The 15,991-nt window shown below is 44.1% G+C and overlaps 1 protein-coding gene across 1 annotated transcript in view; it reads left to right on the top strand.

Moving 5' to 3' along the window:
- The window catches only part of GPC1 (glypican 1), a 205,537-nt gene that overhangs the window by 162,335 nt on the left and 27,211 nt on the right, over positions 1 to 15,991 (top strand). The window contains exon 3 of the mRNA XM_086754740.1: positions 12,717 to 13,108. Within this exon, the coding sequence (XP_086610866.1) occupies positions 12,717 to 13,108 (392 nt within the window). The remainder of the gene's footprint in view (positions 1 to 12,716; positions 13,109 to 15,991) is intronic.

Below are 15,991 nucleotides of genomic sequence, written 5' to 3' on the forward strand. Positions count from 1 at the left end.
AGGGTGCAGAATTGACACTGGCACAGATTTACAGATTGCTGCTGCATTATGCACTGCTGTCAGGTGTAGCCTATGTGGCTGTCCACAGGGATTTAGCCAAATTGTTGGACTGAGAACATTCACTCAGCTACTGTGTCTCATCTGAAAACAGTTATCAGTGAACAGTCAAGGGACGGGGCTTTTTCAGGCCGTAGTTAGGATGGAACAGCAGCTTCCTCCATCACACCGTTTTCCAAAGCAAATAGATTTTGTGGCAGATTTTCCATGCTAGTCACAGTCATGATGTGATTTTTCTTTAAAGACTTACACATAAGTAATAAATCAAACCAGTAATATGTAATGTGTGTATAGTCCACAAACAAACAAAAATATGTTTATGCCCATTAGAAAATACTTTCAGACATAATTGAAAAAGGTCTAAATACAGAACAAAGTCTTTTGCTTTTGTGAATCTCAATGAAATGCAGTGAAATCAGGCAGTAGTAATTCAGTAGCAGTTCAGCTATAACTTAGACGTCCATAGCTAGTGGTGTCTCAGTATTTTGACTTATTCTCGATCTGAACTGATCCTCTTCATAAGGCTTTCAACACCACGTCAAGGCTTAGGACACTTGAGGTGTTGCACCTTCTGGTCTGGTGCTGTGTCTTCATCCATCCATTCAGAAGAGACGACAGGGCTGAATGAAGTCTTTCTACTTGTTTAGTTTTCTGTGATCTAACATTCACTGAGTGATCAACCACATCTCTTTGATAGAGCCAGCACTACCTGGGGTCACAGGTGGGCTCCAGCTAAGCAACGCTCCCGAGCTCAGGCAGAGAATCCAGTGGTTTTATACTGGCCTATAGCCATGCTGGGATATGTTTAACAACATTAAAAAAATTATAAAATAAAAAAAAATTAAAGTAAGCTAAGCTTAAAGCTCTCTTTAGGATTGCTTTATAAATGAGTTTGTGTTTTAAAATAGAAGTAGTTGAATGATGCTCAGAATTTTTTAAAATCAAGCTATATCTAAGTTGTTTATTATTGGACAAGGTGAAAAGTTATCAGTGTTTAACAAAACAGGTGCCATCATATGGGAGTGCAACTAGAATTTGGTACTGGATTTATTATTTTAATATCTGCCAGGGAACATGAATTTATTTTCCTTAATAATTTAAAACATTTGCTTCTTTTGAAGCAAGCACCTAAAATTGGGAAGAGGCCTCACTTGTCTGTCCTCTGGGGACAGAAGTACCATGCGGTTATACCTAGTATAATCCCTGTGCATGGAAGGGCTGAGGGAGTGCTGCGTTACCCGCCATCCTTCTGACTTTTCCTAGTTTCTGAAAGTGTATTGTAATGTCTTTATATTGTTTTAGGGTACCTGTATATATCATATCTGTATTTCAGCTATATTAAAATAGCAAATGATATTAATTTGCCTATTATTCAAATAACAGACATGCATATTATTGTATATGTGTAAATTTTTTCCAGTTCCAGCTGTCAGATACATATACATAGCACATAACTTGGGCTGCCTGTTAGCAGTAGCTGTCTTCTCTCATCTTTACCTGTTTCTCCTTTTCATACTGGTTCCATGGGTGGGAATGTCATAAGCAAATTGTTTTTACAAAGAGGCAAGTTCTGATGGCATTGAAAGAGAGAAAACTAGAGGTTAAGAGCTTTATACAGCCTCAGATAAAGTCCTGCAGTAATAATAGGGGAACTTTGCCTGTCTCACATATTATCACCACAGCTGGTAATTTCTGTCCTCATCGTTCTGTTGGGAAAGCCTATGTGTCAGATACTTAAGATACTTAGATATCCAAAGACCATGTGTCTCAGATACTCTATACTGCAAAAATGCAGTGGCAAGCATGGATTCAAATGATCTCATTGACCCCACAATAAGTAGTTTGTCCAGAGGCCATTTTGAGCAGAGGGCAGCTCTAATGAAAAAGACAAACAGCTGAAGTCAGTTCTGCCCCACTGCCACAGTATGAAGCCTACGGCTTTTGAAAACTTAAACAAGGAGTTTTGATCTTGAAAAATATGCAGTGAGGATGTGTGAGTGCATAAGTCCCTCTTTGAACGTGGAAAGTGTCAAAGATAGGCACAAACTGTGGGGTTTTTTTCCTCTGCTTTTTTGCAGAGGCAATGAAATGCGTTTAATTCTAAAGAGATTATAATTCACCAATGTTTTTCTCAATTAAAATGTTACTGCAAAGAGCCTGACTTCGTGACACATTGGTTTGTGATAATGATATATTTTGTAAGTAAGGAAGGAATTAGAAGATGCGTATTGAAAGCTATAAAGGCTTAATTATTTTCAGCCATCAGCAGTGTGTATTGAGGTAAGGGAAGGAGGCTGAGATGTTGTGCTCTGGTGGGTTAACGTGTGAAGCAGCAGCTCTGTGGCGCTTTCTGAAAAGGGCAGAAAGTCAAACTCAACCTCAGCAAGGCTGATGGGGAAGATGTTGCTGGAAACATGACAACCTGTGCGGCATCTCCTTAGCGGATGCGTTGCTTCTCTAATCCGTGCCGTGTCGCTGCGGTTTGTCACCAGCTCAGTATGTGGGCATGCAGCCAGGGTGTCGGGAGGTTACCTTGGCCATCTCCCTTTTATCTCCAGCTGGGAGAGCATGTTTCTGTGTAACCGGCTGTTTATTTCAGCTGGAGAAAGGAACAGTTTTCTTTCTGGGGTGAAAAATACCTCTGCTGCATAGGTATGTACTGTGCATTTATCCAGGATGGATATCGCGCCTTTTAAAACTGCCAGCAACCCTCAATATTCTAAGATACTTCTGAGTTTATTTTACTGTTAGAGAAATCGAGCCCTTCAGGTCCTACTGAATAAACATGGAAAGGAACAGGCAGTATTAGCAATTACTTTTACCACCTTTCATGTTCCTGTCGGTGATAGTTATGATGCTTGTTGGTTTGCCTTTACATGCAGGCTTTCTTAGAGGAAAAAAAAATGAAAGCAGAATTCATCTCACAAAATTTCATTTATCCAAAAATTCAGCCTGCTCTAGCTCAGTTATCCCAGCTCCTGGGAGGGAGGATCCCTATCCGGAGGGAGAGATGAGTGGCTCTAAGGAAGAGTTCAGCTCCTGCTGAAGAGGGGAGGTGCCTTTTCTTCCCTAAGTGAGAACTAAGCCAGCAGATCAGGCTTGACTCCTGTTTGATGAATCCCACCCACGCACCTTCCCAGTCCTTATCTGGCAGAGAGGTTGCAGTGAAATCTGTGTGATAAGAGCCTGCTGAGGCAGTACTTGCAGTTCATTATTCACTGCAAGTCTGTAGTTGTAGAACAGATATATTTAGAAGGAGCAATGATTTAAATCCCTTGCCAGCTCAGATCCTAGGAATACACGTAGGGAAAATCGTCTTAAGATTCACATCTCTTGTACTTGCTTATCCCACCCGGGATGCAAAAAGGCCAAACCCCATCTGCAAGGGCTTTCGGCCTGCATCGATTTCCTCGCAGCACAGCTCTCTGTTCTTCACCAGGCAGGCTGGATGGAGCTCCTTGGCATGGGGCGTAGGACCTCGGACTGGAAGAGTCTTCTCAGCTGGCAAAAGGAGCCTGTCCTGAGGAGGAAAAGGGTAATGGCAAAGAAAATGAAATAACATGGTTACTTTTTATAGATAAGACTCTTCAGCCTAGCAAAGATGTGGTGGTAGGATAGAGGTCTGTGAAACACGGGTGGCAAATAAGGAGTGAGTATACTGTATTTCTTGTACTAGAAGGTTTATGGCTGTTGTACTGTAGAGACTTAAAACCAGAGGAGGGAAGTACTTTTCCTCAGAAAATAAACTAAATGCGGGGCTTGTAGCAAGAGTACCTACATTCTAAAAGGTTCTGACAAGTTCACAGAAGCTGGTGACCAGCAGTGACTCTTAAACACTGAGGCTTGGCCAGAAAACCTTTTAGTGGATGGGTTTTGAGGGGTGAGATCATCTCTTGTCCTGTTACTAGTGCCTTTCCTATGTACACAGTATTGCCTTGCCTCTAGGCCTGCATGCTTGCCTGTAACCCCAGGCTGTGTTGCTTTGGTGTGACCCAGTATAGCCTCATACGTAAATATTGAGAGTGTCCAGAATAGAAACGTGTTTCTGTGGCTCATTGCACCATGTTGAATTATAGGCTTCAATCAAAAAAAAGATTTTGAGAGTTGTACAGGAACAGGTCTTTGATAGAGGCCAGAGTTTAAGAAAACCATGTGAAGCATCTAGCCTACATCTAGCCCTGGGTGTTGCACTGCAGCAAGCTTCCTAACATGGGAATTTCAGGCCTAAACAATAGAGGAGCAGCTACGCGAGGCAAATGGTTTGGATGTCAGCTGCATTACGTTTCGTGGCATTTAATATCCTAGGGTCTGCGAGGGTGTTGTGTGGCGCCTGGAATCACTTTCTGAGCAGGTGTGTGCCACTTGGTCCTGCTCCCTCCTCGCTATTTTTCCGCCAGGCAGAAGGGAATACTGCAGCGGGCTCAGGCACTCCAGCATGGTGATGCTGGCTCCTGTTAACACCGCAGCGTATGCACAGGCTTTGCTTGCACGTCCTTGCCAGTCATACGGACTATTTAGGCTTCTTTAACCCCCAGCCCCAAGAGACTGTCTTCGCAAAGTCGTTACAAGAACTTGAATTCAGGGATGTTTTAAGGTTTGCACAGGTCTGTTTCTGAGGGACATTAGGGAGGCAATGCAGAGTGCATCGGGATAATCAAAGTCTAAAGTTGTTTCTTCACTAGCCATGTTTGCAAAGTTCTGCTACTGGGACTGAAGAGAGTCTCAGTGGCTGTGCTTATGATACCAAGGCTTGTCACTGTCACCTTGGGTGGCTTTTGTCGGGCCCCCAGTAGTTGTGTGGTGCTCATCAGGAGGACAAGCAGAATATCCATTTTCCCACTGTTCCCTGAGTGAGGGTCACGTCTTCCCTCTTGGGAACTTTCTAGCCAGGGAACGTCCTCCACTCCCTTATTTTGATAGCTGGATCCAGTCCTGCCTTGCCTTAGGTAAAAGCAAACTGACTTGGCAAATTGTAGGAACAGGGGAGGGAGAATTTGCAGAATAAAAAAAAATAGATGCAAATAATGACATCTCTTTGCCATTCAAAACAGTGTCAAATAGGCACAAGCTTCCATTATAAAAGTGTGACAATATTACCCAAGTCTTGGCAGAAAAAGTGCACTTTCTTTGGAGTGACTGGCAGTGCTTCCTCTCTGGGTTTCTTGCTGTCAGAGCCATGTTCCAAAATGGATTTTCATGCATCAGCAACTTTTTTTTTTGCAGGAAGAAGTTTATTTGTTTTCTCAAAAAGTTCTTTTTTTTTTTTTTCCCCTAACAAAAGAAACCAACTCTGTGATATATATCCCAGTCTAAAACCAGTTTAAGGTAGGCCATCTTTTGCTCAAAGTCAACTATTGTAGTTTAGGTCAAATCCTGTATAGCTGCCTGCCTTCACTGTTGCCTGTGATGTGTGTGCTGTCAACTTAATCCAGTCTCAGGAAACTTCAAAGGCACTTGTGTCTGTGCCTTGAGTAGTTAATTAAGCTGAATAAGATGGAAATTAGTAAAGGAATTATCAGGTGAAGGACTTGCTGAAGGTGGGGTAGCAATACATTGTGTTGAAAGAAGAGCTCCTGGGCTGGAGGGCGGTCCCGCTTGTGGTTCTCAAGACAAGCCTAGAGCCCAGCCTGGTTAACAGCCCCATTAAAGACCAGCACACAAGAAAGGCATTCATTAAATTAATTGATGACACAGTGCTGGGAAAAGTCATCACTATTGAAGAAAATAGTGGCTAACCATGATGACCAAAATAATAGATATAGGGTGAAATTCAGTATTCCAGAGTGTGGGGTGTACAGCAGGAGACTAATTGGTAGGAGATATCAAAGGAGAGAGCTGGGAACGTACCAGTTGGTGGCAGAAAGTCTGTGAAATGTTAATGTGATGCATTTCTTAAAAAGCTAAGTGCAGTCCTTGCAGTATTCACAGTGTTATTTCCAGTGAAGAAAAGGAGATGTTCTTTGTAGTTCTGACTACCCACAGTTAAGAAAAGTTAATGCCAACCAGAATAGGTGAAGAGAAGAGATAGCAGAACAGTCAAGAGGACTGAGAGTCTGTCAGGTATGGAAAGGGGAAAGTACCTTCACTTGTGTAGCAAGGCAGCATGGATTCTGAGAAAATAGGGAAGTTTGTGTATAAATATCTCAAAGACTGAACACTGGGAAACAAAAACAACTATTGAAACTATAGAACCACATTGGCAAAGACCAAGTGGATAAATAATGAATTTAGACCAGAAATTAAGAAAAGGAGTTCACCCGTCTGAGGAGACCAGCCTTCCAGTAGGAGCTGGGAGGACAAAATCTCTAAGTGCTGTTGTGCTGGGAACTGAGCAGGCCTAGGAGACTACTAAATCGGGGTGATTGCAAGGCAGAGCGGGCACTTGTCTCATTGACCCACAACATCTCTTCAGTCCTATGTTCTCAGAACCCCCTGGACGCAGAGTGCAGAGGAGAAATCACATAAAGATATTTAGCTCCCCGTTAAATGCGAAATGGCACTTTGGAGAGAATCCTAAAAGTTTAGAAGTTGTACTACCTAAAAGCATCATAATTCTTGCATCCTGGTACATTTGTTCACGCTGTTGTTTGGCTTCTAGGTAGAAGCTAATGATATCTCCATTTGTTCAGCCTTTTTTGCAGTCTGAGTCTTGGTTTCTCATGATGCCTCTTAGGTCACAGCCACCGAACAGGGGCAGTGTGTAATGTGGGACAGGCGTTGTAGAGGAGAGTGATCCAGAACACACAGGGAGGGACTGCAGTCTCCAGGGTGGATCAGGACTGAGGAAACAGCTACACGAGAGCAGCTGTTTCACAGGAGTGCGAAACTGTCAGGAGAGAGGTGTCTCCCAAGGAAACTGCCATCGGGATTGCAGGGCTGTTTGCACATGGAGCCTAAGCCGCTTGGTCTCGCCGTGGTTATTTCCTTTGGCAGCACCCAGCTAAGGTACAACCTGGAGCGTATCACTGCTTGTATTGGTATCAGCTTTTCAGCACAGGCATGGGTAGTACTTAAATTAGTAATGAGTAATAACAATTTTATAAATAAAATATCACTGTACTTGCTGAAGTGAATAAAACAGACATGAATGCATTAGATCTGGATTTTAATGGCTTTAATTTGTTGATGAATTATTCTCTTCTAATAGTAGTTTGACTGCAAAGGAAAGCATTAAAACCAACTGGAGAAGCAAATTGGTAGTGTATTAAATGGGAAGCCAGCCTAGGAGGATGCTGTGCCTCAGATCAGCAGGGCTGGCGCTGAGAGGGAGCTCTGCTCTAGTAGACGTCCCCTTGCTATTTCTTTCCCTATTTTTACTGTTCGGTGCTGAAAAACTTCTGTAGCATTTGCACGAGGACAACACTTCTGTAGGTGCAGAGCACTGCTGCACTCCTTGGCTGCAGTGTAAGTCATTAGGAGTTCCTGCAGGGTCTACTCAGGGCTTTTTGGAAGCATAAGCAAAATTGAATTTTGCTGTCCCAGGGTGGAGCAGTCTGCTCTTGTATTAAGAATACAAGAATCCAATCATCCAGTGCTAAACCTGCCTTTAGGACCAGATTTCTTTTTAAAATCTGATTTTGGAATTAATGGCATCATCCAAGCAATGTGTTTTCCTCCCTCATCTCCTCTGATCTGGTACTACTCTTTTTCCAGTTGTGCTTAAGACTTTTTGTGCCGCGGTTTTCGGCTTAAGGCTTTAATAATATTCAAATCGAAAGTAATTCAGTCAGCTTTCTCCAATTCTCATATTTTTCTAGTATGCCTCTAAAATTTGATGGCTTTTGAAGAAAGTCAGATCTGCTGCATGCCTGAAGAGTATTTGGATTTTCTTTCTTCAGTGGCCTCTTCATTCCCTCCTACATCCATTCCCACTCCATCATTATATCAGTTGAAGAAACCCCAGCGTGTCCCAGATGTTGAGAGATCAAATGGTATCAAAGAGCTTAGATAAAGTATTTGGTGCTGGGGTGGGTGAGAAAGGGGGAACTCAAAACTTTCCATCTTGAGAGACAAACTGCCGGTCCCTGACTTGCTGTTCACAGCTTCCCAATTTGAATCCAGAGTCGTGAAAATGTGGAAACTGTGAAAATATGAGCTGTGAACACTGGGAAGCTGTGAAGCAGGGGAATGGGTAGGGATTTACAATCTCTCTCAAAGGCAAAGGTTATAGATTGTGATCGAAAACTTAATTCTCTGAGAAGTAAGTTTTGTCACTTACAATAGCAAGAGAAACAGCGGCCAAGGTTGCAGAATTGTCTCAATTGTAAAAAACTTTCATTTCTTTGCTCATAACTTTCTGGCATTTTTGTATTTGACACACAAGTTTTTCAGACCTGGTCTCTGACAAAGGGCAGATTTTGTTTGAGCAAAGCTGGTTGTCTTCTTTCAGGCTCAGAAACTGGGAGGCAATAATAATAATAAAAACCCCAGACTCCTATTTCATATTTTTTTTTTAATACTTTTGCAGCTTGAGAGGGGATGTTTCATGTAGGAACAGCCTTGACTGAGGAGCTGTGCCTTTCATTGGCCCAGGGAAAGTTGACTGAATTTCTGGCGTTAGAAAATCTCCTGATGAGCTTTGCAGTGTTGTGAAGCCCTTAGCCGGCAGCAGTGAGCAAGGATGCACCCGTTTGATGGTTCTTTGAGAAAAATTCTTTAAAGGGGGAAGCCCCGGTCGTGGATTTAGCAGATGACCCACAGGAAGGTTTCTCTGGCTAGTACACCTCCATTGTTAAATTTTTGAGGCTGGCAGAAGCTGGGAACATCCATGGTTTTCCAGCATGAGTCCAGAAAATACGTAACTGCTTTCTTGTGACTCAGAGTGGAAACAAAGGCATAATTTCAGCCAGAAGCTGGCCCTTGCAGAGCCACCTCAGGCATTTGTGTACCTGCTCCCAGGGCTGGGAGTGCAGCAGTTGGCTCCTGGAGCAAGCGAGGGCTTTAGAGCTCCAGCACTGGCTCCTCATGAGGCCTTTCCCTCCATCCCTGCTGTTCCCAAGGCTACCAAAGCCATGTGCTGTGGTGCATGAACGCAGACGTAGGTTGAGCCTGTTGCTGCCATCCTGGAGAACGTGGTATTGGCAGAGCTCAGGGCCTTGGGGATGTGACCTCTGTGGAGCTTCCTCCATTTGCTCAAGCCTTGCCTGAGCTCATCATCCTAATCGTCCTTTGGGAGCCTGGACGGACTCAGCAGTGGTGGGCCAAGTGTAAGTTAATAAATCCAAAATGGACCTATTGGGGATTCATTTTTAACTATATAAATAGTGGGAAAGCTGTACTATGAGAGGTTTCCAACCACTGAGGTCACCTAAGGGTCCCCCACCCACCATGGCTACAGATAACAAGGTACTTCCCCTAGAATAAGTAATTGCAGTGTTAATTGGAGATACCTGTGCTAAGCATAGGAGCAGTGCAGGCTGAGATTGTAAGGACCAGGACAGTTAGCACAAGCTTCTCTGCGGCCCTCTTGACAAACCCCACTTCTTAGTTCCTTCTAATGCTGCAAAATGGGCATTTAAATTCTCTGCCAGGTCAGCTATTCATCACAAACACATTGAGGCTTAATTGCTAATTAATTTTCCCTAGGTAATGTAGATACATTTTTTTTTCTCAGTGCGCGAAATCTAGAAGAACTTTCTGAGAACCAGTCACAAACGAGTTGACTGTAATTGGTGTTCTCTCACTTAGGTGAGAAGTAACAGTTCATCAACTCTTAATTAGCGTGGACTGTTTCGAGAGCAGTTTCCAATTTTTTGACAGAGATATACATCTTGTTTCTCCTGTAGCCATACAAAGAAAGTAATTTTACCTTGAATTGACAAATCGGGCTGCATTTGTTGGTGTTTTCTTCCTCCTGATGGTGAGTGCCAAGCTGTATGTCGTACCTGGAATGCTGAGCAATTTATTCGGTTAGCGTTGCTTGTCACAGAGAAAAGAGTGCTGATTATACAAGAAAGAGAGTTTGAGCTCCGTTTAATTAAATTGTGAATGGGTAACCAGCAGCGCTTGGAGTGATACGTTAAGATACGGAGCAGCTTTTAGATAACTCACCAGCATCAGGAAAACTTTGTATTTTGTGTCTGTAATAGGTGAATGCCATTTCTGTTCTTTGTGCGAGTAGGAAGGCTGTGGCAACAGAAAAATGAAGCCTCCTCAAGTTAGTCAGACCCGAAAAAGTGTCCTGGCAGGACAAATCATCTGCCTGGCAGTTAACTGCCAGGAGGTGCTTGCAGAGGAAGGTGACCATGCAACAAGAAATGGTGACATTGTAGCAGGACCAGCGTGGAGTCAGCTCACAGCCCTGTGGCACTGGACGGACTGGGAGCTCGGGACCGTGGCAGCCCTGGCGTGGGCTCACACCGCTGTGATCTCTGTAGCCCAGGCTCAAGTGCAACACTAAGGCAGGAGAGAAATGCTGGATGAGAAGCATCCAAGTTGTAAATCATCGTCTTGAGGGCACTCACATTTTGATGGAGCAGCCAGAATTTCCTGGAAGTGGGTGCACACCACTGCTATGCTGGGGACAGAGCCATGGCTGTGCAAGGGGTAGTGAAGTGCTTTGGAGAGGCAGAGTGGGTTGCACAGAGGCTGATGAATCAGGGTTACCAGGATGGGTGCTATGCATGTGCCAGTAACACTTGCCAAGTTTTCATTACGCATTGTACAATTATTCAGTGTAGGTGAATGGTAAAAGGAAGGCTCTCACCTGTGTTAGCACCCTGCAGATCAGGGTGCTAATTTTGTCACAAGAAAAAATTGCCATGTGCCACTGTCTTTAGGACTGGCAATGGCTGAGCTGTTTGAGTGGGAGGAGATACAAACTGAAATGGGTCCCTGGGGCAGGAATGAGGGGCAGAAAGCTTGCCCTGCCTTGGCAGAGGGCTTCCCCCAGCAGCTGGGGCAGGGGAATGGGAGAGGGGACATGGACAGCAGGGCCATGGGGAGAGGGCAGGGGTCGAACCGCCCTTTGTCTTAAGATTCAAGGGGATAGGCTTTGGTAAGCTCTGTTAGCACGTGCCACTTCTTCTTAAATTGAGGTCCGTTAGCAAAGTACTTTTTAATGGGATTTTAATCCAGCTTTAACAGGGAAGATGGACAAACACGTGCGGATCAGTGATTTGAGAGATGGAGGGATCCCGTTACAAATGTCTGGAGATACAAACTGCCAGCCAGGCTAGGTTGAAAAAGAATAAATTTCTTCCAAAAGTAGACTTGAAAACCACAGTTTTTATGCAACATTTTAGGTAACACATTTTTATTTTCTGCATAAATGATTAAACCAAGCCTCTGCTAGGATCTAGTTTCCTCACAATCTTTTAAAAGCACTGAAATAAAATTTTAAACTATTAAGCAGTACATGATTGTACTGGAGGAAGCCAGGCTGTTAATGCTCGGTGTCGGTTTGTTAAAAATACTGTAAGAAGTTTCAGTCTCAGCAGCCTGTGGTGCAGATGCAGAGGGTGTTTTCACTTGCTCAGTTTGCTTGTTGAGCTTTAGCTTCGTTCCAGTCTGAGAAGCCAATGTGAGATTATTAATGTAGGGAAGCTTCTGTGGCCCTTCCAGTCTGTGAATATAACCAAGACCCATGGAAATTAGCTTCACTGGTTCTAAAATTTTAGAGATATTTAATTGTACTCAGTGCTATGCCCTCAAAAAATACTCTGTTTAATAAAGATTTGTACATGCCACGTGCAGTTTTCAGAAGCTTTTCTTTCTTTTCCTATATGCCTAGCACAGTGAAGTTAATTTATATACCTAAATACATGCTGTTTGATTTTAATTGAATAACAGGTTCCTTCCAACTAGAGCTTATCATACATCACCAAAAAAAATAGCAATTTAGATTTAAAGAATAGTATAATCAGACTTGTTTCAAAAAGGCCCTAAAAAAGTACAAATTTAATTGAAGTGAAAATTATTATTTAAATAATTTTTCCTCTCACTAACTTAAATGGTTATTAAAGTTGCTTATGTAAATCTTTAAATTGAAACAGCCTGGTCCTGCTGGGCTGAGTTCCCCAACTGTGCAGTCCTAGAGGGCCTGAAGGTAGCTGGCAGTCCAGAGGATGGAAGTACCTAAAGATATTGATATGGGAGGAGTCGAATCTGTCGTCTTTACCCTGCTGTAATGTAGCAAGAGAGACGTATTTTGTCACTTCTATGACCACTGAACCCAAGGTGTAAAGCTGCAAAAGCAGGATGCAAATCCAAATAAGCAAATGAGATGGGAACATTGAACATGGTAATGTTGGCTTCAGTTCAAAAACACTTGAACACAACCCTGTCTTTAAATAAGAAGTGCCTGTTCGTGTTACAGCGCCTGGGACTCTGGCACATGCTTTACGGGCTGTGCCTCAGAGCTAAGGTGGCTGTGATGACCAGGACTGATGGAGGCATCTCTGTGAAGGGTTGGCACCCTGGCTGGTGACAGCCCTGCTCACCAGGGCTTTTGAAATAACACGTCGGAAAATAAGCATTGAGGCAGGAAAGAAAGGTGGTTCAAACTGATTTCTCCAAAGGCAACTTCAAGTTGTGTGGTGGATCCTGGTGATTTTGGGTTGGTGGGGACAACAGCTAGTCAGAGTAAAGCCATGTCCTCTTCAAGCCTGTTGGATTCCTGCTTGCCTGACTGATGCATCTACTTTTTCTTCTCTCTTAAGGTTATTTCCAGGATTTGTTGAACAAGTCAGAAAAGGCCCTTTATGATGCTTTTCCAAGCATGTATGGAGAATTGTACACTCAAAACACGAAGGTCTTCAAGGACTTGTACAGCGAGCTACGCCGCTATTACCGGGGCTCCAACATCAACTTGGAAGAGGCCCTCAATGAGTTCTGGACACGTTTGCTGGAGCGGCTCTTCAAGCTGATGAATCCCCAGTACCATATCACAGATGAGTACCTGGACTGCATGGTGAAACATGCAGAGCAGCACAGACCCTTCGGGGAAGTTCCCAGGGACCTGAAGGTGAAGGCAACCCGAGCCTTCATCGCAGCACGCTCCTATGCGCAGGGCTTTCTTGTGGGCAGCGACGTGGTCAGAAAAGTGTCTCAGGTATGTTGGTGTTCTTCCTTCTTCTCCGTCCTCAGATTGACAGGAGCCTGTCAACTACTGCTGTTGAGGAGAGGAGTGTTTATTTCCCCTTATGTTTTCATTACAAAGCAAGTAGGTATTTTTCAGTTTTATAAAACAAACTGCTTGAGGGTCACCCGTCAGTGGAAGGGAGCAGCAAGCCTGGACTTCTACAGGCACTGATAGCGTAGAAGAAGCAAGGTATAACTCACCACAAATCAGTCTTTAGCTCATTTTAACCTATGCAGTGGAGTGCCAAGGAGATGTCCGTTGCCCAGACTGTAAAGCTGTTCTGTTGCTTGCCTAGATTCCTCGTGCTTCCCCAGCAGGGAAATGGCATGCCTTTAAATCATGCTGCCTGGTTTTCCTCCTTGACGGTGATGGGATGTAGGGTGTGCAGAGCTGCCTTGCCGTGAGCGTGCTGGGAATACACGCAGAGAGATGTGTTTCAGCGGTCAGTGATGAGATTGCTGTGTCTGTTTATGTAGCCGTGTATATTTGCGCTGCTTCTGTGTACAGAGAGGGCAAGTTTGTAAAGTGCATTGGGATCTTCAGGGATGAAAGGTGCTATATAAATGTAAATTAATGTGACTGAATCCAGAGTTTCAGGAGGAAGGAAATTGTCTGTATTCTTTACTGCAGAAGCAGCCTTTTAGAGCCAGAAGGTGATATTCGGGCTTTTCACACAGGTAGCAAGGAGAAAATCCATACTAAAAAAAAATGACTTGCATATTGCATGTGGAGATGGCAATCAGCAGGTATGAGAATTGGGGCGTGATTAAACTGTGAATATAAAAATATGGAATCGCAATTAATTTCCTTGGAAGGTAAAGCATGGTAATGCATAGCAGTGGACAGTACTATTTGATGCAGCAAATCCAGGCTTTGATCTCAGGAAGAAACGTTAATATGGTAACAGTGACAAATGCTTTAATTTATCAATGTGGGAGTGTAAAACTGTTCAGCTACCCGAAAGCCTTCGTACATCTCATTAACAACACGCTCTCCTGACACTTAAGACAGATAAGAGTGGAAAATGGTGTAATTTCAGGGGGACCAAAGTAAAGTATTTTTCATAAATCCTCTGAATGGCAGAGATTTTGAGCTTGATGTGCATGATTCTGCCTTTAGCCAAGGTTTGGTGGGTAAAGCAGGCTGGCAGGGCAACTACAGTCATGATATTAGCAGAAGGGAAGGACCTGAGATACCAACATGCAGCATATTTTTTCCTCTTACCTTCATGTAGGCGTCTTACCCTTTGGATTTTGAATCTGGTCACCCTGTTTCTGGATTCTCCTTCTCTTGGCGTTGCTTGTCAAATGGGATGTGCGGTACATGACCAGTCACAGATCCTCCTTTTCCCTCTGCCTCCCCCTAAGCCGTTCCTCCAGGATAGAGGGTCTTCCAGGAGGGTCCCAGCCATTCCTCTCTCTCAAAAGAGCCCTCCCTGGGATTGCAGTTAATCCAGCATGTTGCTATTGTAGCACAATCTGCATCAACTGTGTTGGGAAACCTCAGTGAAGCCTCCCTGAGAGCTGATTCTGTAATGAAAACTGAAACTGGCCCATTTCCCCTGTCTTCAGGAATGGATTTAGAAGTTTAGGCAAGAAGGGGTGAAAATTCTCAGGTGGGAAATCCATTTTATGGATGTCTTGGTAGCCCTCAGCCCGGTTTACCCCCCTTCCTCTACCAGATGTAGATTTACACTAGTGCCAAACAGATGTGAAGTGCTGAACTTGATCCACAACTGGTGCTGTGCTTTTAGTCACCATTCATGTTGCTTTATACTTATGACATTAGGAGAAAGTGTGTAAGACTTTTATTAAGATCAGAGACTGGGATTCAACTTTCCTGGCAGCAGCTGTCTTTGAAAATAACTCTTTGAGCTTAAATTTTGTACAGAGCAGCAGTGAGTGTTTTGGTCAGGCAGTCTGAGAAAGCCAGTTTAAATGGACACTTAGAAACAAATTACCTAGCTTCAGGCTTCTGAAGAATTAGATTACTTTGGTTTTATTTATTTGCAAATCCCAGAAAAGCTACTGATTTCTATTAAAAGCTTCCTGATTTCAGCTTCTCAAATACTTCCAGTTCAGTGTTTGTCACCTGTATCCTATCGCTGTTTCAGGTCCTCGTGCGGAGTCTGCATTACTGGGCATCCTAGAGAAAGACTGGTGCTGTTTGCCAGATTCTCTGGCTGTCTTAAAATAGGGAAGAGCCTGACCCAACTGAGCTATAGGCAGGGATTTCTGTAACCCCTGCTGCCTCTCTGCTGTGCCCAATGGGCGTTTCTTCCCCAGCCTCTGGTCGCCTGGTCTCATAGGAAGCCGTGACTTGGGGCAGCCCTTGCCTGGTGGCTGGTGGGCGCGCAGGGACAGGAACGGGAGCAGCGTGCTGGAAGCTCTGCGTCCTGCTGGGGATAAAAAGCTTGAGGGCAGCCAAGGAGAAAATGGCAAAACCATTTTTCATCTTTACTGCCATCCTAGCTTTTAAGGCAAAGTCACCCTGACAGACTGCAGGCTCTGACACCAAGATCTAAAGCTTTTAGTGCCACAGATCCCGCCACCAACCTGGCCCCACGCTGACAGTGGCAGAAGCGCTGCCATCTGCATGGCGGCTGAGAGAGGGGGCCCAGGGCACACGAGTGACTGATGCGGCTCTTGGCAGCACGGGCAGAGCGGCAGAGCTGGGGATTGATGTGCAGGGTTAGGGGTTATCGATGTGCCGCCGTGGGTGGGGGTGTTGGGGCAGCACCCTGTGCCCACGTTCAGGTTGTGTGTTTTTGTAGCTGTTCTTTCAGCACAAGTTGCAGGTTTTCCCTTAAGTTGCACAATGCCAAGTGCATTTTTCAGCTGTATGAAGCAGCAT

Source organism: Chlamydotis macqueenii, chromosome 9 (genome assembly GCF_036417535.1).
Source record: "Chlamydotis macqueenii isolate bChlMac1 chromosome 9, bChlMac1.mat, whole genome shotgun sequence".
Lineage (NCBI taxonomy): Eukaryota > Metazoa > Chordata > Aves > Otidiformes > Otididae > Chlamydotis > Chlamydotis macqueenii.